Source organism: Gorilla gorilla, chromosome 16 (assembly GCF_029281585.2).
Source record: "Gorilla gorilla gorilla isolate KB3781 chromosome 16, NHGRI_mGorGor1-v2.1_pri, whole genome shotgun sequence".
In the NCBI taxonomy this organism is placed as follows: Eukaryota; Metazoa; Chordata; class Mammalia; order Primates; family Hominidae; genus Gorilla; species Gorilla gorilla.
This window is the reverse complement of record NC_073240.2, coordinates 52,839,940-52,863,313: the sequence shown is the minus strand read 5'-3', so window position 1 is coordinate 52,863,313 and position 23,374 is coordinate 52,839,940. Positions and strand designations below refer to the sequence as shown.

Here is a 23,374-nt window from a genome sequence, read left to right as displayed (position 1 = left end):
TGATTCTTTTTTTATGGCTGAGTAATACTCCACTATTTGAATATACCAAACTTTGTTTATCCATTCATCAGTTGATGAACATTTGGGTTGTTTCACTTTTTGGCTATTATGAATAATGCTGCTATGAACTTGAGGCTTTTGTGTGGACATGTTTTTAATTCCATCTAGGAGTGGAATTGCTGAGTCACATGGTAACTCTGTTCAATGTTTTGAGAAACTACTAACCTGTTTTTCACAGTGGCTACGTTATTGGTTTTTTTTGTTGTTGTTAAGCAATCATTTTATTGCTTGAGTACATAGACAAATTTATGCTACCAGGGCAGAGGCTGTAGATGATTCATATTTCCAATTGGGAGGGAGGACTCGTTTGGTCTTGTAATATTGAGCCAAGTGGTGAATCCAGCTCTGTATCAGAATCAGATGGAATTTAGCATTCTTATCCTTTCTGTTCCTCTCAAGATGCTTTTGAACAGCAACTGCTTTCTTAATTAAATGGTAGAGATCTTCGGGGAGATCAGGAGCAAGTCCCTTAGACTTAAGATTTCTTAAGATTTTATTGCCTGTCACAAAACATACTTGTGCGACACTATGTGAATATCTCAGGATCACACCGATTTGTGAAGGAGTCAGGCCCTTCTTGGCCACTTTGTAAATCTGCTCCTTCACGTCGTCAGATGTCAACTTCAGCCAAGTGGGGATGCTGTGGCGATAGGGCAAAGCCAACCGGGACAGGCCCTTCCCAGGAGCATGCATGCAACCCATGATGGTGGCAGTCAGGCAGTGAAGTGTGGCCACGTTATTAAATGTTCCCACCCGCAATGTAGGAGGGTTTCACCTCCTCCCATGTTGAAACCTCAGGATTCTCAAGGAGAAAGGGAAAGGACTCACCAGGCAAGACCTGGAGAAGAAATACCTGTGCCTTTAAAATAGAGAGGACGGGTGACTTCTGGCCACTTGGCTTTCCTGACACCACAAGGCCACCCACCCTCTCTTGCCAACACCACAGCTGAAGGGCAGGGCAGCCACCCTAGACTAGGTCAGAGGTCAGCTGCGCTCCATCCTCCCTCTGCCTCTTACACAGCCAAATGGTGCTGCTTCTAACCCTCATCACTCAGCTGCTTCTCACCCTAAGGCCTCCATCTGGCACTGTTTGCCATCCAGCTGCTGTTCCAAGTTCTGCTCAAGGAGCTAACAGTGTCACGTTTCTAAACCATGCCTTTTGTAATATTTGAAACTCAAAGGAATTGAAAATGTGGGTGACGGTAGTCCATAAGAACCCAGAGCCAAAGCACTACAGTCCCCATGTAATTAAGCATTCCCTTGGGGGCTGGGTTCGTCCATCAACCCCCTTGAGCATGGCTTGTGGAAGGACTATGCTTATGATGTACTGGCTGTAACTCTCCAAGTCTGGCCGATTGAGTAAGGCATCCCTGAGTCAGAACAGCTAGATCTGGATGGTACCTTCCTCTGCAGTACTAACTTCACAGAACTGCATTTTAGCAACCTTCGGAAGCTTGTCCTGAGGTGCAAGGCTGTGCAAAGCAGCCACATTGCATTGCAATCCTTACGTAAGTGCTTCCAGCTGCAAGGCAGGCCACCTCTGTCAGCCAGACTGTCCTCTCCAGTCTGCTGGCTCCATAGACCTTGGCACCAGGGTGGAAGCCACTTGCCTCCTGCTGCACATTGACACAGCCATACACATCAGGCCAGAGGGGTGTGGCTGATGCTGGAGTATTCCAGGCCCCAACAGCCGGGATGTTTTTCCAAGGAAAGGATGAGAGGGCAAGAGGCTGAGATGAGCTGTGACAGGCAGATGGGGAGGAGAGGAGCCAGGAGTGGGCCACCCGGCAACACCATCACCTCCGCCTCCTATGGCCTCCCAGCCTCCCTCCTGACCTATTTCCTAGCTTTCCTTTTTCTCCATGGATATTTAACCTAGTACTGTCCCAGCATGAGCCTTATACTGTGAATTCTGGTTCTTATTTGACCATGATGTGGCATTTGGCAAGTTAGCAAGTGTGGTTCACCCAAATACCTCAGGGGTGAGGATATGCACGAAGCACTTAGAACACCGCCTGGCACATGGCGCCTGCGAAATGTTAGCCATCCTGGATCCTGGGGCTACCATCAGGCAGGCCTCATCATGCCAGAAGGGAGAATTAGACTCCTTTGGGGAGGTGGGATACTCCATTTTGCTTAAAAGCCAGTTTCCATCCTGTGCCTCAGGTAAGGACATTCCCTGAGAATTGAGACCATATAGAGGCCATCGCTCTTGACTTGGAATGTAAAGATAGTGACCTTGACTTCCTGACACAGCCCTGAATATCCGGCATGGGCTTGCCTCCAAGTGTTTTCTGCATCTGATTTATGAAATATGCCAAGTGGGAAGGAAGTTTCTGCTGACCTAATGCTTGCCCATAAAATGTGTTTTTAAAAATCAAGCGCAGATCTGATGAATCATAAAGTCATTCTGCCTCCGAGACTAATAGAGGGTGGTTCCAGCAGCCCAAAGAGAGGGAAGGGATTGTGAAGGGACCATTGGTTTGCACTTATCATCTGCTAAACATAATTGTTTTGAAGATTTGGTTTTATGTGTTTGTGTTTTTAAGAGTCACAGGCTAACTTGTGCTCTGAACACATGATAAAGAGGAATTCTTCCAGCATTTTGTTTTCTTCAGGAGGAAGAAAATAAATCCATGCCCTGCATCGCCACTCTTTGCCCTACGCTAAGGCCATGAAGTCTACTGCTCTCATGACTTAAGGATTATATTTAGTAGCAACACTGAAATTGACTTCCTCGTAGAGCCTGGTTTCTCTGTTGTGTTCCTACCTCCAAAGTGGGGTCTTCATCTTCCACCTAGCCTCCCTTTCTTGGAAGTGGGACCAAAACTTAGATTCCATGCTGTTAAGTAAGTATCCTATGAGTTGCATTTAAAGGCAACTTAGGAGTGAATTTAAAAACATTTCCTCAGGTCATCATTAGAACTGTGGTTCTTAATCTTGATACACATTAGAATTTTTTTCTTTTTTCTTTTTCTTTTTCTTTTTTTTATTTTTTTCAGATGGTGTCTCGCTCTATTGCCCAGGCTGGAATGCAGTGGCGGCAACCTCTGCTCACTGCAACCTCCACCTCCTGGGTTCAAGCGATTCTCTTGCCTCGGCCTCCAGAGCAGCTGGGACTACAGGCGCAGGCCACTACAACTAATTTTTTTACTGTTAGTAGAGGCTAATTTTTGTATTTTTAGTAGAGGTGGGGTTTCACCATATTGGCCAGGATGGTCTCGAGCTCCTGACCTCAAGTGATCCATCTGCCTCGGCCTCCCAGAGTACTGGGATTACAGGTGTAAGCCACCAGGCCCAGCCACCTGAAGGACTTTTAAAACTAGGAATGGGCCACGTGTGGTCAACTGAAGGACTTTTAAAACTAGGGATGGGTGGCCGCGTGGGGTGGCTCAAGCCTGTAATCCAGCAGTTTGGGAGGCCGAGGCGGGCAGATCACAAGGTCAGAAGACCAAGACCATCCTGGCTAACATGGTGAAACCCCATCTCTACTAAAAATACAAAAAAAAAAAAAAAGAAAAGAAAAAAAAAGCCAGGCGTGGTGGCACATGCCTGTAGTCCCAGCAACTCAGGAGGCTGAGGCAGGAGAATGGCGTGAACCCGGCAGGCAGAGCTTGCAGTGAGCCGAGATCACACCACTGCACTCCAGCCTGGGCGACAGAGTGAGACTCTGCCTCAAAAAAAAAAAAAAAAAAAAAAGTAGGCAGATCACAAGGTCAGGAGATCAAGACCATCCTGGCTAACACGGTGAAACCCTGTCTTTACTAAAAATAGAAAAAATTAGCCAGGTGTGGTGGTGGGCGCCTGTAGTCCCAGCTACTTGGGAGGCTGAGGCAGGAGAATGGCTTGAACCTGGGAGGCAGAGCTTGCAGTGAGCCGAGATCGCGCCACTGCACTCCAGTCTGGGCAACAGAGCAAGACTCCGTCTCAAAATAAATAAATAAATAAATAAAAAACTAGGGATGGGCTGGGTGTGGTGGCTCGTGCCTGTAATCCCAGCACTTTGGGAGGCTGAGGCGGGCGGATCACTTGAGGTCAGGAGTTTGAGACAAGCCTGGCCAACATGGTAAAACCCCATCTCTACTAAAAATACAAAAATTAGCCAGACATGGTGCCGCGCACCTGTAGTGCCAGCTATTTGCGAGGCTGAGGCAGGAGAATAGCTTGCACCCAGGAAGCGGAGATTGCTGTGAGCCAAGATTGCACCACTGCACTCCAGCCTGGGTGACAGAGTGAGACTCTGTCTCAAAAATAAAATAAATAAAAATAAAACTACGGATGCCCCTGTGAGCCCTAGAGGCTCAATTTGAGTGGCTTGGATGCGGCATGGCATGAGTAGGCTCTAAAAATTCCCCTGGTGGTTCAATTGTGCAACCAGGGTTGTGCATCTGGGGTTGTGAACCATTGCATCAAACGAATATCTAATACTCAACCTTTTTATAATACTGCTCCGTTTGAGCTCAGTCAAGCTAATTGACCCAGTTAAGATTTCTCTTAACTTTTAAGATACTTAAAATAAGGACGCCCACTTGAATTAGATGAGTATCAACTTTTTATTTTTCAAAAGTATTCATAGTCATAATTTAAAGAGCCAAATGGTTTAATAAGGTCTCTTAGGAAAAACAGCAGTGCCTAGTCTCCCTCCCCCAATTTCCCAGCCCCAGAGGTAACTACTTTTAATTATTATTTTTTTGTTGTTGTTTTGTTTTTTGTTTTTTTTTTTTGAGGTGGAGTCTCGCTCTGTTGCCCAGGCTGGAGTGCTGTGGCACCATCTTGGCTCACTGCAAGCTCTGTCTCCCAGGTTCATGCCATTCTCCTGCCTCAGCCTCCCGAGTAGCTGGGACTACAGGCGCCTGCCACCAAGCTCGGCTAATTTTTTCTATTTTTAGTAGAGATGAGGTTTCGCCGTGTTAGCCAGGATGGTCTCCATCTCCTGACCTCGTGATCCGCCCACCTCGGCCTCCTAAAGTACTTTTAATTATTTTAACTGATCTTTTTAGTATTTATCTCTATATCTTTAAATAGAATGCTTGGATGACTGTGTCTTGATTTACAGTTTGGGACAGTATCAATTGTCTTTGCACTGTGATAAGTAGGGATTTAACTCTTTCATCTCCTCCTGCCCCATATTATCTGCCACACACACAATTTCTATTTCCCAACCCCATCCAATATAATTATATCATAATTTGGGTTAAATCAGTATCATTATTTACATTGACTTTGTATGCTATTCAGAGCTGAGCCATGTAATTAATTAACTATGATTACTTTTCTTGTACCAATTTTTTCCTTGAGTTAATTGTCTTAATTTTTTTTACTTGACTTTTGACTAGCTTTCTGTAAACTTTCAGGAAACTACGTTTAAATTTTCTAACAGTTATTTAAATCTCTTCTCAAGACATTTATCTACCTCAGGTATTTTGTATATTTTATCTTCCTGAAGAACTGTCTCCCATAGCCTTCTAATCTTCTCAAATCTGAACTGATTGTCCTCTGTGACTGCTATACAATTGTTATCCTGCAACATCCCTTCAGTATCATTATCCTGGGATTTCTTTTGCTTTCCCCTGTGTTGGATCTCTTGTTTCTGTATCCCTGGCCTTTCTCTTTCTTGGTTTGCTCCCTAATTTTGATGAAGAATATCCTCTAATATCTTTCTCAGAATAGGTAGGAGGCAAATATTTGAAACCTTGTACATCTGAAATGTTCTTTATTCCACCTTCGCAGTTGAATAATACTTTATCTGGTTATAACATTCTATTTTAAAAATTTTTTTAATTTTTTATTTCCATAGGTTTTGGGGGAACAGGTAATGTTTGGTTACATGAGATCTTTAGTGGTGATTTCTGAGATTTTGGTGCACCCATCATATCTGGGTATAAAACTCTAGATCTCAGATTATTTCCCTTCAGAATTTTAGAGGCATTTCTCCATTTTATTTTATCTTCCAATATTGATAACATTCTTCCATGTTATTTAGCTTCCAGTGTTGATTCCTGATTGTGTGTGTGGTCTGTTTTCTCCTGTCCAGAAGCCTGTAGGTTCTCTCTCTTTGAACTCAGAATTCTGAAATTTCCCGATGATATATGGGTATACTTTTGTCCATTGTGCTGGGCACTAGGTGAAGCTTTTCAATCTGGAAACCCATGTTCTTCCATTCTGGGAGATTATCTTGGTTCATTCCACTGACTTTCTTCTTACTGCTTTGCTGTTTTCTTCCTACTGCTGTTAATATTTGGATGAGCTTCGTTGATGGTATCTAATTTTCTTATCCTTGTACTACTATTTTCCATTCCTTTGTTTGGCTTTTTTGTTTTGTTTTGTTTCAGCTAGATTTATCTTCCAGTTATTCTTTTGAATTTCTTATTTCTTTACATTCTTTGTTTCCTAGAGTTATTTTTTGTTCTCTGAATGTTTTTGATAATATATTCCTTTTCTTTTGTTCCATGGATGCATAATATTATCTTTCTGTGGATATTAAATATATTCTCCTTGTAGTCTTCATTTATCCCAAATACTTCAAACCCCCACCCCTCAATTTATTATTTTTTTTTTTTGTGCTTCGTTTCTTTAGTGTTAGAGGTTTTCCTTGGATGTTTTGTTATCTTAGATTCTTGGCCTGTATCTAAGAGCAGGGCCTGAAATAAAATGCTGATTGAAAGCTTTGAAGGTATTTATTAGCATGCTTCACTTAGGGTGATCTGGTTGGTCTATGTGTTGGGGGATCTCAAAAGTTGTTATCCCAAGGTCCTTGGGAGCGTCAGAGTCCCTGAAGAAGACATTCTCAATCTCCTATGAGCCGAGATCAAAACAGACAAAGAGCCAGGTTTGGTGGTATACCTGTACTCAGGAGGCTGAGGCAGGAAGATCATTTGAGCCCAGGAGTTTGAGGCTGTAGTATACTATAATCACACTGGTGAATAGCTGCTGCACTCCAGCCTGGGCAACATAATGAGACCCCATCTCTTTTTTTTTTTTTTTTTTTTTTTTTTTTTAAAAGTTCTGGCCAGGCACGGTGGCTCACACCTGTAATCTCAGCAATTTGGGAGTCCGAGGCAGGTGGATCACAAGGTCAGGAGATTGAGACCATCCTGGCTAACGCAGTGAAACCCCATTAGTATCTCTACTAAAAATACAAAAAATTAGCCGGGCGTGGTGGTGGGTGCCTGTAGTCCCAGTTACTCAGGAAGCCAAGGCAGGAGAATGGCGTAAACCTGGGAGGTGGAGCTTGCAGTAAGCCGAGATCACGGCACTGCACTCCAGCCTGGGAGACAGAGCAAGACACCATCACAAAAAAAAAAAAAAAGTCCTTGACCTCATGAAACCTATGTTGTAACTGGAAAAGACAGACAATGAATGAAATTAATAAATACAGTATGTCAGAAAGCAGTGTGTGCTATCAGAGGGAGGGGAAGAAAAGTGGAGTAAAGGGGATCAAGAGTAGGTAGGGAGGGGTTATCCTCATTGAAAAGATATTTTTATAAACAGTTGAATGGAGTTAGCCAAGCAGATATCTGGGAGAAGACTATTCCAGGCAGATAGAAGAAAGAAGCATGCATGGTGTGTTGAGTGGTATAACGGCTAGTGTGGTCAGGAGCAGAATGAGCCAAAGGTACGTGGCAGTCACTGAGGTGAGACAGGCAAAGGGCTGTGAGGGTGCAGATCATGTATAGCCCTCAGGACTGTGGTGAGGACTTTGGCTCTCACTCTAGGAGGAAGGGAGAACGAATGCAGAGTTTGGAGCAGAGTGGTGATCTGATGTGACTTAAATTTTAAGTATTGTCCTTTGAGAATAGAGGGTGATGGGCAAGGACAGAAACAGATTAGTAAGGAGGGGGCTATTGTAATAATGCAGGTAGTGAATGATCATGGCCGTCATCACAGCAGTGACACGTGTTCAAATTCTAGATATATTTAGAGGTTGGAAGTGATAGGATTTTCTGATGAATAAGAGACCGGAGTCAAAATGACAAGGATTTTGGCCAAGACAGCTGGAGGAACATAGTTGCCATTATGAGATGGAAAGCACTAGGGAAGCAGAGGTGTCGGGGTAGGGAGAGGACATCAAGTTCAGTTTTGGATTAACATAAAAGATTTGTGATTTAGGCCCAGTGCAGTGGCTCACACCTGTAATCTCAGAACTTTGGGAGGCCGAGGTGGGTGAATCATTTGAGGTCAGGAGTTCGAGACCAGCCTGGCCAACATGGTGAAACCCCGCCTCTACTAAAATTACAAAAATTACCTGGGCGTGGTGATGGTCACCTGTAGTCCCAGCTACTCTGAAGGCTGAGAATCGCTTGAACCCAGGCTGTGGAGATTGCAGGGAGCCAAGATTGTACCACTGCACTCCAGCCTGGGCGACAGAGCAAGACTCTGTCTCAAAAAAAAAAAAAAAAAAAAAAAAGATTTGTGATTTAAAGAATCATCTTGGGCTGAGGGACCGAGTACTAATGGGGAGACTTGTTGGGAGGCTGTGCAATGTCAGTAGATCAGAGAAAAGAAGAGTCCAGCAAAGAAGACCAGGAAGAAGCAACCAACTGAGGTAAGAGGAAAATCAAGAGTGTGATGTCCTAGGGAGCCCAAAAAGAGAAGGGCATCCATGCCATTCATTCCAAGATGGCCAGCTGCACTGTTTAGGTTCAGTAAATTACTATTGTACTTTCTTGAATAAACATATATATGTACAGTCATTAAACAACTTGGGTTTGAACTCTGTGGGTTCACTTTTGTGCAGATTTTTTTCAACCAAATAGGATTAGAGGCCAGGTATGGTTTAAACCTTCACTGGAATTAAACTTTGACTTAAACTGCCAGGCATACACATCTTATTCAATGCAGTTCTTCCCCCTCACATACACTGAGTCCCTTAATTGCCCTTCAAAGAGAGTTTGGCCTTTCTAGTTCATCACTTATCTTGAGCAGATAATCTCCCATAAGCCCCTGTTCTTCTCTGTCACTGTATTTGTCATCTATTGTCTGTAAGTCTATGCCCCCACCCAACACACAAACACGCGTTAAGAAACTGGTGATAGTGGTGACTGAGAAAAGGAATATCATAGCTACAGACAGCCTCAGAGTTACATCATTCCAAAAAACCAAAGGCCAAAGAAAACATCTCTCAGCATATACAAGTAAAGATTTTTAGAGAGAGTCTCTGATTGGCCTTACTGGTCACATGCAAGTCACTGTAGCCAAGGAGATGGGGCAATGTGATTGGTCAGTAGAGTCATATGTTCGGTCTTTGGCCAGGGGGTGGTAAGTACTGTGATTGGGAGGCCTTTTGAAGACCACAAGATGTCCGAGGATTCTCTAAGAGAAAGAGGTGATGTTACCAGAAGTGGGTAAGGAATGCTGGCATCCCAAACCAATAGATGTATACTGTTACAGGACCAACAGTTTTGTATGCCCACTGTGAAGTGACATACCAATACACCAAGACAGCAAGGTTTGCAGCAGAGAAAGCCTTTAATGATTGCAGGCTGGCTGAGCAAGGAGATGGAAGGAGACCCTCAAATCCATCTCTGAGGAGTTCTGGGCTGGGGTTTTTAAGAGAATTATGAAGGGCAAGGGGCTAGAAAATTGTGGTTGTTGATTGATCGAGGAAGGGGTATGAAAATCAAAACATGGAAACTGCGTTCTTTGAGTCAACTGCTTCTGGGGTCCTTTAGACCAGCCGATGTCACTAGTTTCACTGGTATGCAAAACCTGAAAGAATATATCAAAGGGAAAACTTAATATTTCATATTGTTCAAGTTGTTATCTATAGAGCTGTTAAGGGGAACTATAGGGCTTATGTGATTATAGTATAACAGGTACCAAACAACTATGAGGAAGCGGGTCAGAGAGCAAGCTGACTGAATGATTAATGCTGAATGTGCTGCGAGCATAGTTTATTTTTGTTTCTTTCTCTCCCTTATTCCCCGATTAATTTTATAAAGTTTTTTTTGTTGTTGTTTGTTTGTTTGTTTGTTTGTTTGAGACGGAGTCTCACTCTGTAGCCCAGGCTGGAGTGCAGTGGCGCAATCTTGGCTCACTGCAAGCTCTGCCTCCCGGGTTCACGCCATTCTCCTGCCTCAGCCTCCTAAGTAGCTGGGACTACAGGCGCATGCCACCACGCTCGGCTTATTTTTTGTATTTTTAGTAGACACGGGGTTTCACCGTGTTAGCCAGGGTGGTCTCAATCTCCTGACCCTGTGATCCGCCCACCTCGGCCTCCCAAAGTGCTGGGATTACAGGTGTGAGCCACCGCACCTGGCCAATTTTATAAAATTTATAGGGACAGTTTCATTAACAGAGTCCCATTCATTTATGCAACAAACATCCATGGAGAGCCTATATGGACCAGGTGCTTTACCAGGACATTTCACGTATGCCTATTTCAGCTAATTCTCTCACCAGCCCTGTGCAGTAAGAAATATTAAGAAATATGTTACAGGTGAAAAAAATCAAGGCTCAAACTATATGCCACCCAAGATTGCAAAGCAAGCCATCTTTGGAGTTTTGACACAGTGACTTATTTTCTGGCTTTAAGCCAAGATTCCTCCTGCTCTATTAATCAAGATGAGTCTATAGTTGTTAACTCTTCAGCAGGAGGCAGGAAAGGGCTAGCTAATAGGTGGTAGGAAGCTAGGAAGAGAAGATGAGTTGGAGGGTAAGGAAATCTGAGCTTGACCTCACCAGACCATCTCTAAAGCACATGTTAAATTCCAATAAGAAACTCAAAACACAGTTGGAAGGATCTCACTCTGCAGATCTCATGGTTTGGCTGCCCCATACCCATTCCCAACTTCTTTCTTTCTTTGACTCTACATTTGGAATTGGAAAAGCCAAACATTTGCATTCTCAGCCACCTTTGCAACTAAATGTGGCTATGTGACACATTCTGGCCAATTACATATTAGCAAAAGTCTGTTGGGAGGTTCTGAGAAATCTTTTGCTTTTTTAATATAAAGGGATGAACAATACCAGCACGATCCTTTCTTCCTTCTCCTTGCCTTGAATATGGATTCATATGGATGAATATGTAATAGTAACAGATAATGTAGTATGAATATGTAACTGTAATAGTTGCCTTGAACCCATAAGGGAAAGGCAAAATAATCACAGATATTATCCCTGATATATATTTTTTATCCCTGATAATTTTTAGCCACTGAACCAACATCAGAAGCTGCATGTCTCCTGAATTTTTGCTACATAAGAAAAATGAATCTCTTCTTTTAATGGAGTTTTTTTTTTTTGAGACAGAGTTTCCCTCTTGTTGCTCAGGCTGGGGTGCAATGGCGCGATCTTGGCTCACCGCAACGTCCACCTACCGGGTTCAAGAGATTCTTCTGCCTCAGCCTCCCAAGTAGCTGGGATTACAGGCATGTGCCACCATGCCTGGCTAATTTTGTATTTTTAGTAGAGATGGGGTTTCTCCATGTTGGTAAGGTTGGTCTTGAACTCCCAACCTCAGGTGATGCGCCCAGCTTGGCCTCCCAAAGTGCTGGATTACAGGTGTGAGCCACCGTGCCTGGCCCAAGATTCTTTTTTTTTTTTTTTTTTTTTTTGAGATGGAGTTTTGCTCTTGTTGCCCAGGCTGGAGTGCAATGGCACAATCTTGGCTCACTGCAGCCTCCACCTCCCAGGTTCAAGAGATTCTCCTGCCTTAGCCTCCTGAGTAGCTGGGATTACAGGCATGCGCCACCATGCCTGGCTGATTTTTTGTATTTTTAGTAGAGACAGGATTTTTCCATGTTGGTCAGGCTGGTCTCAAACTCCCAACCTCAGGTGATACCCCCACCTTGGCCTCCCAAAATGCTGGGATTATTAGGCCTGAGGCACTGTGCTCGGCCCAAGATTCGTTTTTAATAAGGCTCTAGACAGAATGATTTTTTTTTTCTGTTACTTGCAGCCAAATATCCTCCTAACATACATGTCTGCTGTGGCAGTAGGTGCTTGACCAATGTTTGGCTGAATTCAGTGTTTATTTGGAGATGAGAGCTTTGAGCTCATGGACGTCATGTCTGCAATCATGTCATCTCTGAGTGGGGAAAAACTGAATATCTTCTTGGTGTCTTCAGAATATCTGTAGAAAGGGATTAGGAAAACCAAGAAGAGCTTTTCTTAAAGGGAAGCAAATGAAGATACCAGAGGAGCTTGGGGAGAACAAGAAAATATCAGCGTCATGGCAATGAAAGAACACCTGAAACCTCACCACACTCAATGCCACGTTTTCTCTTTACAAGCTCAGAGTTTTATAGTATTTGGACAACAAGGGGAGGCATCTGTTAAAGCGGCAGGAGAGAAAAAGACCCAAGAGGTCTGGCAGAGGTTGTCTCTAAAGCACAGTTGTATCCATGTGTGCTACTTCCTTGTTATATATGTTGAACCAAAATAATAATCACCCTGTAATCTGTGCTCCCGAGGTAGATCATCCTGGAATGAAGGTTTTAACAGGGAGCAAAAGAATGCGTAAAAAGTAAAGCTTATTTTATTCTAAAAATCAAACATTGAAGCTTTCTAAAAAATGCAGTTCAGCATGATTGTAATTATATGTTTCCATTGCCCCAAAAAATCAAGCAGCTAGAGCAAGAGTAAATTTGATTTAAAAGATATGTATTTAGCACCAATTACACAGTCAGAACAGACCCCATCTGGCTAAGAAGTTGGTTTCCTACTGAAAAATCAGGTCAGATAAAGAGAGATGAGGGCTATCACCCACTCACAGGATTGTGTCATTCATGTACCTTTAGAAACTGGAGTTTTCCCCAGTGGAGATAGACCAGCTATTCAACGGGAGAAGAGCATTTCTCAGAATCAGTTGTCAGGGCTGGGTGTGGTGGCTCACACCTATAATCCCAGCACTTTGGGAGGCTGAGATGGGCGGACCACCTGAGGTCAGGTGTTCAAGACCAGCCTGGCCAACATGGTGAAACACTGTCTCTACAAAAATAGAAAAAGTAGCTGGGCATGATGACAGGTGCCTGTAATCCCAGCTACTCAGGAGGCTAAGGCGGGAGAATTGCTTGAACCTGGGAGGCAGAGGTTGCAGTGAGCAGAGACTGCACCATTGCACTCTGGCCTGGGGGACATGGTGAGACTCAATCTCAAAAAAAAAAAAGGGAAATCAGTTGTCAGGAGGGAAAAGTTGGGTATTCCGTGGTTTGACAACTCTCACAAGTGCAATCTTTACCACAGCTATTTATATTTTTAAGGCTGCTTTCCAGTAACTGAGCAAACCCTCAAGGTTGGCAATTGTCCTGGGAGGCCTGCAACTACCAAGACCCTTCTGCCAAGGCTCACAGCTGGCTCCACCAGGAGGTGGGAGGTGTGGTGAGCTGGATTTTTAAAAGGGGCCAAAAGATAGTAAAAAGCAATGTAGTGAGGGAGGGAGGGAGTACCCCATAGGCTGAATACAGCCTGGTTACCTGACACAGTCTGGGCCACAGCCTGGGATGACATGCCAGGCATCTGTGCTGCCTGATGAGGGGCACTCAGACACAGCCCTGCTCTCCCAACACAACCTGCTGCTGGGAGCTGCAGAGTTGAGAAGCAGCTCTCAAACAAATTCTAAGTAACTCTGGCTCTCTCTTTGTGTGGGATAGGTAATGCACCCTAGGCTGTTGCTTGCAGTGAGGTAGAGCGCTAAGCAGTCCCCAGTAGCCCTGGATATGCAGCGGCAGAAAGGCTGCCTTTGCCTCTAGACTCACAGTGTTGGTCTTCTGGGAACCCAGCATGCTTGGCTTGCTGCTTTTCTGCTCCTAAAGGAGAGAACAGTGGAGAACAGAGGCACCTGGGCATCTCAAGATTGCCAGTATGTTTCCTCCTTTGAGCAGAATTTAAATTCTCTCTCACCCTGAACTCTTCATCTGTTGAAGCCAGAGATTCCAATTACTTATTCATTTATACATATGTAGAATTGGGTCCCTGTAATTTTTTTTTTTTTTTTTTACAACTCAGTCTTTTTTTTTTTTTGAGATGGAGTTTTGCTCTTGTTGCCCAGGCTGGAGTGCAATGGCTCAATCTCGGCTCACCGCACCCTCCGCCTCCCAGGTTCAAGCGATTCTCCTTCCTCAGCCTCCCGAGTAGCTGGGATTACAGGCATGTACCACCATGCCTGGCTAATTTTGTATTTTTATTAGAGATGGGGTTTCTTTATGTTGTTCAGGCTGGTCTCAAACTCCAACCTCAGGTGATCCACCCGCCTCGGCTTCCCAAAGTGCTGGGATTACAGGCATGAGCCACTGCGCCCAGCCAACTCAGTCTTCTTTATATCCAAGTTTCTCAAATTCCCAGCTTATATAACAGCATATCTTTAAAATATATTTAAAATACAGGCCGGGGGCAGTGGCTCACGCCTGTAATTCCAGCAGCTGGGGCGGCCAAGGTGGGCGGATCACTTGAGGTCAGGAGTTCGAGACCAGCCTGGGCAAAATGGCAAAATCCCATCTCTACTAAAAATACAAAAAGTAGCCGGGCATGGTGGTGGATGCCTGTAATCCCAGCTACTCTGGAGGCTGAGGCAGGAGAATTGCTTGAACCTGGCAGGCAGAGGTTGCAGTGAGCCAGATCGCACCACTGCACTCCAGCCTGGGTGACAGAGCAAGACTCTGTCTAAATTTAAATATATATATGTATATATATTTAAATATTTATAATAGGCTGTATAAATGACTCAATACTTCATGTCGCCATCTAAAATTACCATTATGATTCTACACCTCTGCTGGAGGGAATGGAAATTGGTATAGTCACTTTTTCTTTTAATATTTTTAGACTTTTTTTATGAACAATTTCAAAAATGCAAATTTAGAGAAAATAACATAGTGACTCCCTCACATACCCATCACCCAGCTTAAATCATCATCAACTTACAGCCAATCTTGTTACATGTCTACCCACACTCACTCCCCATCTCTTCCTATGAGCAAAGCTCAGCCTTTCCAGGCAAGTGCCTGAGTCCTCTGATATGAGCACAGTGGTCTTCAATATGTTCCTCGCTTTCTGGTATGACAGGATGTTCCAGGTTCATCCGTACCTTTGCTGCCCCAGACTAGAATGAGCTGTTTCCTTTCCGTGGAGAATAGTACTTACAGAACATAATCTGGGTTCCTGGGGTGCTATTCTTCCTAGGATGGTCACTGTTGCTAGGTTACAATGCCCACTTTGGAGTTCTTCTCAGGGTCTGTTAGACACTAGGACTCGCATGACTACAGCATGACATGCTTGGCACTAACTACTTATTTTGAGATGGAGTTTTGTTCTTGTTGCCCAGGCTGGAGTGCAATGGTGAATCTCGGCTCACTGCAGCCTTCACCTCCTGTATTTGAGAGATTCTCTTGCCTCAGCCTCCCGAAAATCTGGGATTACAGGAGTCCGCCACCACGCCCAGCTGATTTTTTGTATTTTTAGTAGAGACAGGGTTTCATCATGTTGGCCAAGCTGATCTCGAACTCCTGATCTCAGGTGATCTACCCGCCTCGGCCTCCCAAAATGCTGGGATTATAGGTGTGAGCCACCATGCCTGGCCTAACTTAATTTAGAATAAGGATGCAAAGGCATGAAACAGCACGCCAGCTGCGTGATGGCAGGTGTCTCTCTAGCTCCTTTTCCTCAAGTAGGGTTGCCAGATAAAATACAGGATACCCGGGTAAACTGAAATGTCACATAAACAGCAAATTAAAGCCTTATTCCAATGAGAGACTGATATTTCTAGTAAGAGTCTCATGGGAATAGCTTCCTTGTCTCCTCAAGGGGCGTGCCGAGCTCCAAGAGTCAAGATTCAGAACTCCAGAGCCACAGCTTCCCACCAGGTACTTATGATTCATTCACGGCCCTCGCTGTCCAGATGAAGTGGATCATTTTTACCATGAGCATTGTTGCTTGGTAACACAGCCAACGTTCCACCTTTATCAGGTTTCCAGGAGAACGGAGCTAGAAAGAAAATGCCAAGAGAATGAGAAATGAAGTTTTAAGATTAATTATTAGAGGGACTTTTTTTTTAATGAGAAATGAGGATTTTTTTTTTCTTTATTTTTTTTGCCCTCTACATATATAGGCCTTTTTACTGGTCAGAGCTAGGAATGTAGAGAGATAGTTGGTAGGTAAGTAGATAAATGATGGATATTGAGATTAGTAATATGCCAAATTATAATCAGCCTAGATGACTTACAAGAGGGGAATGGTAAAATAAATCATGATATAACAAAAGGGTGGAATATTATATGCTCTTGTTGATTACATAGGTTTACAAATAATTTTTAAAGATGAAAAACAGCAGATTTATATAATCTTAAGTCATCTTTTCACAAATGCTGATTTAGTACCTACTGTGTGCTTCGAGCTATTCTAGGCATTTGGGGTGCATCATTGAACAAAACTGACAAGGATTCTGCCTTCTTGGTGCTTATATTGAGGCGCGATTGAGAGACGCACAGTAAACATGATACATAAGGAAACTGTATAGAGGGGAAAGGTGGTAAGTGTTGAAGAAAACAAAAGTAGAACAGGATAGGGAAGCTGGGGTGCCAAGGTGTTGGGGGAGGGCAGGCTTCAAGGCTTCAGGCTGAGTAAGGCGGGGGGTGTTCAAGGCCAGAGGGCTCAGCCACGGTCTGGAGGAGGCATGGCCTCAGCCGCCAAATTTATATTTTAACTTCTGTGTTATGTATACCCGTACATAGATTCTTTACATATTTCATATATTTTCATAGAAAAGGGACTAGATAAAACACCAAAATGTCAATAGTGGCTGTCTGTGGAAGGTAGGATTGTGGTAATTTTTTTTTAATGGGATCTTTTTTATAATTTGCCTCACTTGCTAAATTTTATGACATGAATAGGCACAGTTTTATTATCAGTAATAAAGCACATGCATTATTACGTGTTTTTAAAAGCAGAGCGAATCTACTCTCTAATCTTAGGAAGGGTTTTCTGTCAGGGGCAACGTGTGGTTTGCAGGCAACGAGCGGCACTTGACCTCTCTGAGGAGAAGGCGTTCTTCCACAAGGGGGCGCCTGGCTTTAGGGCAAGGAGGCGACTGAGCCCTGATTTTGGGAGTGGGGTTTTAGGGGAGGAGTGTGCCATGGGTACATCTTGGGTGTAGCTCCACCAGTGCGCCTAAGAACCACACTCAAAGTGGTTTGAAAGCTTTTGGCCCTCTAATGCCTGCCTCTTTGGTCACTGATAACATACAAGTCGATGTTCCCTGAACTCAGCCGGTGGAGTATAGGAGGTTTGCACTCCGTAAATGCAAGGAGGAAGAGTGTTCTCCTCGTCCTTGCAGGGAGTTCGCATCCAACCAGAGAGACCAGACTCAGGGTTACCCTCGTACGGTGCAAAGACCTGTGGGGCGAGGGAAGACCCCAGGGAGACCAATACATGCAGAAGCAAATGTGAGTCGGTGAGAGGTCCTCAGATGCTTGGAAGATGAGTGCATGCAGAGGGAAGGGACCTGGGTCAGGAGAGCAGGTAGAGCTGGAGAGATGCCAAGGCCGGTTGTGTGGGGAGACATAGATAGTGCTGGGAAAAGCAATCAACCTGATGACACTGGGGATTTTGCAACCTAATGACCCCAAGGACTAAATTGCCAGGAATTGCACTCCTGGCCCAGGTCTCTTAGCAAACCTGACCTACGTGAACCCAAAGAGAAGTCCGTGGCTCACAGCCAGTTTGGCTTGCAAGTTTTCTGGTCTGAGGGAAGCTGGATGCATCCCCCACCTCCACTAACAAGGCTTGCTTCACTGCATGCCTGGGAAAACAGGGAGACAGGCCCTGGCCAGAGGACTGCGAAACAAAGCTGGATCAGACATAACCCCAAGGGAAAATGTACCTTGTACCAACACAAGGTGCTATGGGAAGAGAGAAGAGAACCACCCAACCCAATTTGAGAGGTCAGGGAGGGCTTCCAGGAGGACATGGCACTTGAGCTAATCAGGAAGGACATTTGAGAGTTTTCAGAGAGGAAAGGGTTCCATGCAGAGGGGACAGTACGGTAGCAAGAGAGAATGGGCCATCTATCCATGCAAGTAGCTCAGTATGTCTGGAGCCTGGGGTGAGTGTGTGGAAGTGATAAGAGATGATGCCGGGTCGGGCTCGGTGGCTCACACCTGTAATCCCAGCACTTTGGGAGGCCGAGGTGGCTGGATCACAAGGTCAGGAGATCGAGACCATCCTGGCTAACATGGTGAAACCCTGTCTGTACTAAAAATACAAAAAATTAGCCGGGCATGGTGGTAGGTGCCTATAGTCCCAGCTACTCAGGAGACTGAGGCAGGAGAATGGCGTGAACCCGGGAGGCGGAGCTGGCAGTGAGCCGAGACGGCGCCACTGCACTCCAGCCTGGGTGACAGAGCAAGACTCTGTCTCAAAAAGAAAAAAAAAAAGAAAAAAAAAAATGATGCCAGAACGAAGGGTACTCTATCTGAAAGGCACTGGGGAGTCTTAAAGGATGTTAATTAGTGGAGTTACCTGATCATGGACATGGAAGTTTGCTAAAGTCACCAATTATCTTTCTGTTGCCAAGTCCATTGTGTATCTTTTAGTCGGCTTCGTATGTGAATTCTCTCAGCAGCATTTGATCCTGCTGGCCTCATCCTCCAGGCTGAAGCACTTTTGTCTCTTGACTTCTGAGTCCTGTTCTCCTGATTTTCTGTCTACTTCTTTCATCACTTCTTCTTGGCTTCCCTTGCTGACTGTGCCTCCTGTCTCTGGCCTCTGACTGTTAGTGTCCTACAGGGGTCAGTCCTGGTTCCTTCTCACCATTCACTCTTGTTCTCAACCACCTCATTTCTTCCCATAGCTTCACATGCATCTATTACATGTGATTGTATCAGGGGAAGGGGAATACAGAATCAAGCTGAAGGCCCTGTCTCCTGGGTGTCATGGCTGAGTGAGACATGTTCAGACTGAATCGTGAGCAGTTGTGGGATGAGTCAGGATGAGTTGTTCAGGGATAAGCAGAAACATGTATTAGAGGCTGACAAGTTGCTGATTAGTATAGTTGGTGTCCTGGATCTGAAAGAAAGCAGCATCCAGGACTCGCTGTTCCCAAGGGTAGAGGGGAGGGGTGGACACTGCAATATGCTTTAAAAAGCCAAGTCCAAGGTCTGAGAAGAACACGAAAGCAGGGAGGGGCAGGGAAGATGGGCAGGCGTGGCAGGGCAAGCGGACTACAAAGTCCAGAGAGACACCAGAGTCAGGGACCTAGGACCACTGGATCCAGGGGATAGATTGAGGAGTGACTGCTAGTGGGGACAGGGTTTCTTTTAGGGAACATGAAAGCTTTCTGAGATCAGAGTGTGGTGATGGTTGCACAATCTTGTTAATATAGTAAAAAGCATGTCACTGTATACTTTAAGGGCAAATTGTATGGTATATGCATTATATCAAAATTAAGCTGCTAAATACATTTGAGGTGGGCCAGGCACAGTGGCTCATGCCTGTAATCCTAGCACTTTGGGAGGCCAAGGTGGGTGGATCACTTGAGGCCAGGAGTTTGAGACTAGGCTGGCCAACATGGTGAAACCCCATCTCTACCAAGAATACAAAAATTAACCAGGTATGGTGGCACATGCCTGTAATCCCAGCTACTTGGAAGGCTGAGGCAGAAGAATCACTTGAACCCCGGAGGCAGAGGTTGCCATGAGCTGAGATCGTGGCACTGTACTCCAGCCCGGGTGACAGAGCCAGCCTCTGTCTCAAAAATAAATAATCTGAAGTGGATTACAGATATACATCTACAACATTAAATATAGAAGACTAGTTCAATAATTTTGTTATGGGGAAGGCCATGCCAAGTATGGCTATATAAAAGACAATATTAACAGATTGAGCTACATTGAAACAAACAAAAAAAAATCTTTGCGAAAGACACAAGAAAAAATATTTATCATGGACTTTTGCAACCTGTGTGACATATTTAGAGAGTGTTCCTTAGAATCATTATGAGGCCGGGTGCGGTGGTTCAGCCTGTAATCCCAGCACTTTGGGAGGCCGAGGTGGGCAGATCACGAGGTCAGGAGTTCGAGACCAGCCTGGCCAACTAACATGGTGAAACCGTGTCTCTACTAAAACTACAAAAATTAGCCAGGCGTGGTGGTGTGTGCCTGCAGTCCCAGCTACTCGGGAGGCTGAGGCAGGAGAATCGCTTGCAGTGAGCCAAGATCGCACCACTGCACTCCAGCCTGGGCGACAGAGTGAGACTCCATCTGGGGGGAAAATACATATATAAATATATATATAAATATATATATATATATATGTATTTATATAAATACATAAATACATGTAGTATTTATATAAATACATAAATACATGTAGTATTTATATAAATACATAAATACATGTAGTATTTATGTAAATATATAAATACATGTAGTATTTATGTAAATATATAAATACATGTAGTATTTATGTAAATATATAAATACATGTAGTATTTATGTAAATATATAAATACATGTATTTATGTAAATATATAAATACATGTATTTATGTAAATATATAAATACATGTATTTATGTAAATATATAAATACATGTAGTATTTATGTAAATATATAAATACATGTAGTATTTATGTAAATATATAAATACATGTAGTATTTATGTAAATATATACATGTAGTATTTATGTAAATATATACATGTAGTATTTATGTAAATATATACATGTAGGATTTATGTAAATATATACATGTAGGATTTATGTAAATATATACATGTATTTATGTAAATATATACATGTAGTATTTATGTAAATATATACATGTAGTATTTATGTAAATATATAAATACATGTAGTATTTATGTAAATATATGTGTATATATAAATATATATAGATATGTTTTTAAATATGAACTCCCTGATAATATGCAGCACTGGCCAGAGTGAGGAAAAGTGGGTACTTGGGTGGAGAAACAGACTGTTTGTGGATATAAATTGGTACAGCCATTTAGAGGACAATTTGGTATCCAGGAGTGAAATGCACAACATTTCCGACGGGTATGACACAGCCTGGGTCAGAAGCACCAGCTGGCAATAACCCATTTGCTGCACTGGGGCAGACAGGCTAAAAGCCTGTGGGAAATCCACTGAAATGTTCAGCATAAACCGACTCTGTTCCAGAGTTTCTGCTTCTAAAAGCATATCCTCAGAAATGGCTCAAAGACACACAAAGAACGTTTATTACAGTGTTGCTTGTGATAGTAAACAATGTCCACTCATAGGAAATTGGTTCTACAAATGATGATGCATCCTCATAATTACATACCCTACGGGCATTAGAAACAACAAAGTCAATTACTACCAACATAGAAAGATGCTTGAAATGTATTGTGAGAAAAGAAAGTTACAGAACAGTAAGCAGAATAACCCAATTATAAGTACATATATGTTTGTATATACATTTGAAAAATTCTGGATAAATGTATAATAAACTATTAACATTGGTTACCTGTGGAGATAGGGATATTTGGAGGGGAGAGAATATAGAGGGAGGGAAAAGAGGAAATTATTTTATGCATCTTTGAATGATTTTTACCTTTGTATATATGAAAAAATAAAGCAATTAGCTTGGAAGGAGTGGAGGGGAAGAGGAAAGACCCAAAATATTAATAGTAATTAACAGTGATCATACCCAGGTAATGGGATTCTGGGGAATTTTTCCCACTTCCTTACCTGCATTTTCTAGTTTCTCAACAATGAGCTTTTATTTCTTTTTCTTTTTTTTTCTTTTTCTTTTTTTTTTTTGGAGACAGAATTTCACTGTAGTTGCCCAGGCTGGAATGCAGTGGCAAGATCTTGGCTCACTGCAACCTTCACCTCCCAGGTTCACACAATTCTCCTGCCTCAGCCTGCTGAGTAGCTGGAATTACAGGCACCCACCACCATGCCCGGCTAATTTTTATATTTTTTAGTAAAGACGGGTTTGCCATGTTGTCCAGGCTGGTCTCAAATTCCTGACTTCAGGTGATCCGCCTGCCTCGGCCTCCCAAATTGCTGGGATTATAGGCATGAGCCACCACGCCCGGCCCACTTTCTTAAAAGTTAGAAATAAAACAGTGTCCTCAGGCTTTTCTGCTCAGCAGCTGGACAGATAAGGAAAGCCCTGGTGATGCAGGAGTGCAGGAGACAGATTCTAAATAGTGAAGCCATTTAGAAGATAGTGCTAAGGGAGTTGGTGATGGAAACATTTATAAAAATGAAACACCCTAAGTCACATATTTAGTATCATGTTAGTGTCCTTGTTAAGTCCTCTCTGAGACATCATAACATCAAACTTTAATGTATATTTTGTGAAACATGGACTTGAACCTCTATAGTTCTTTTATGCTAATTGGTCATTATGAACAATAGAACCCAAATGACATCTGAATGCAGATGGTACATAAATTAACATTTGTTAGAAGTCTTAGAACTCCGTTGTCTTTTCTCCTGTTGAGCATGATGGTAGCTAAATCAAGGACTCAGGCAGGTTCTTTGTCTTAAAGCAGTATGTACAAGAATGTTGATTCCAACATTCTCATTTTTGAAAAACAATCCTTTAATATCTGCAAAGTGTATATGTGTGTGCATGTGTGTATATACATACACATATGTATAAAATAGGAGCACTGTGTTAGGATAAATATGATTACCTGGCATGTATGGTGGGGTTTTCTGATAGTGAGGGAAGTAGTAGGCCAGTCGTGATAGCTCATGCCTGTAATCTCAGCACTGTGGGAGGTCAAGGCCAAGGTGGATCACCTGAGGTCAGGAGTTCAAGACCAACCTGGCCAACATGGCGAAACTCCATCTCTACTAAAACTACAAAAATTAGCCAGATGTGGTGGCAGGCACCTGTGGTCCCAGCTACTTGGGAGGCGGAGGTGGGAGGATGACTTGAGCCTGGGAGGCGGAGGTTGCAATGAGCCAAGATTGTGCCACTGCACTCCAGCCTGGGCAACAAAGTGAGACCCCATCTCAAAAAAAAAAATAGTTTTATCACATCTTTGAGGGTTTATGTTATGATTTGCAGGTCTTGTTCTAGGTGTTGAGGTCCATCAGGGAACAACTCTGACAAAGATTCCTACCCTCGTGGAGCTTATGTTCTAGAAGATAATAAACCATGAACAGAATATAGTTGGTAAATCGTAAATTACCCAACTGTGATGTATAAAGAAATTAGCCAGGCACAGTGGCTCACACCTGTAATCCCAGCACTTTGGGAGGCCGAGGCGGGCGAATCACATGGTCAGGAGATCGAGACCATCCTGGCTAAACGGTGAAACCCCGTTTCTACTAAAACTACAAAAACTTAGCCGGGCGTGGTGGAGGGTGCCTGTAGTCC

General features: G+C 43.4%; 1 protein-coding gene and 1 long non-coding RNA gene across 2 annotated transcripts; both read right to left on the bottom strand.

Moving 5' to 3' along the window:
- Positions 1-295: 295 nt before the first annotated feature.
- Positions 296-762, bottom strand: LOC101144070 (small ribosomal subunit protein uS15-like). The gene has a single exon (XM_055363059.2). The coding sequence runs from the start codon at positions 760-762 to the stop codon at positions 307-309; it is 456 nt and encodes a 151-aa protein (XP_055219034.1). The 3' UTR covers positions 296-306.
- Positions 763-9,544: 8,782 nt separating this feature from the next.
- Positions 9,545-18,952, bottom strand: LOC109023415 (uncharacterized). The gene is made up of 4 exons (XR_002002801.3): positions 18,514-18,952; positions 14,923-15,981; positions 13,758-13,808; positions 9,545-9,768 (listed from the first exon to the last, which is right to left on the bottom strand). It is a non-coding gene; the product is annotated as an uncharacterized lncRNA (long non-coding RNA).
- Between the last annotated feature and the right edge of the window lie 4,422 nt (positions 18,953-23,374).

What these genes read in the sequence shown, in the direction of transcription:
- LOC101144070 (XM_055363059.2), bottom strand. Translation starts at nt 762, where the DNA reads ATGGGTTGCATGCATGCTCCTGGGAAGGGCCTGTCCCGGTTGGCTTTG.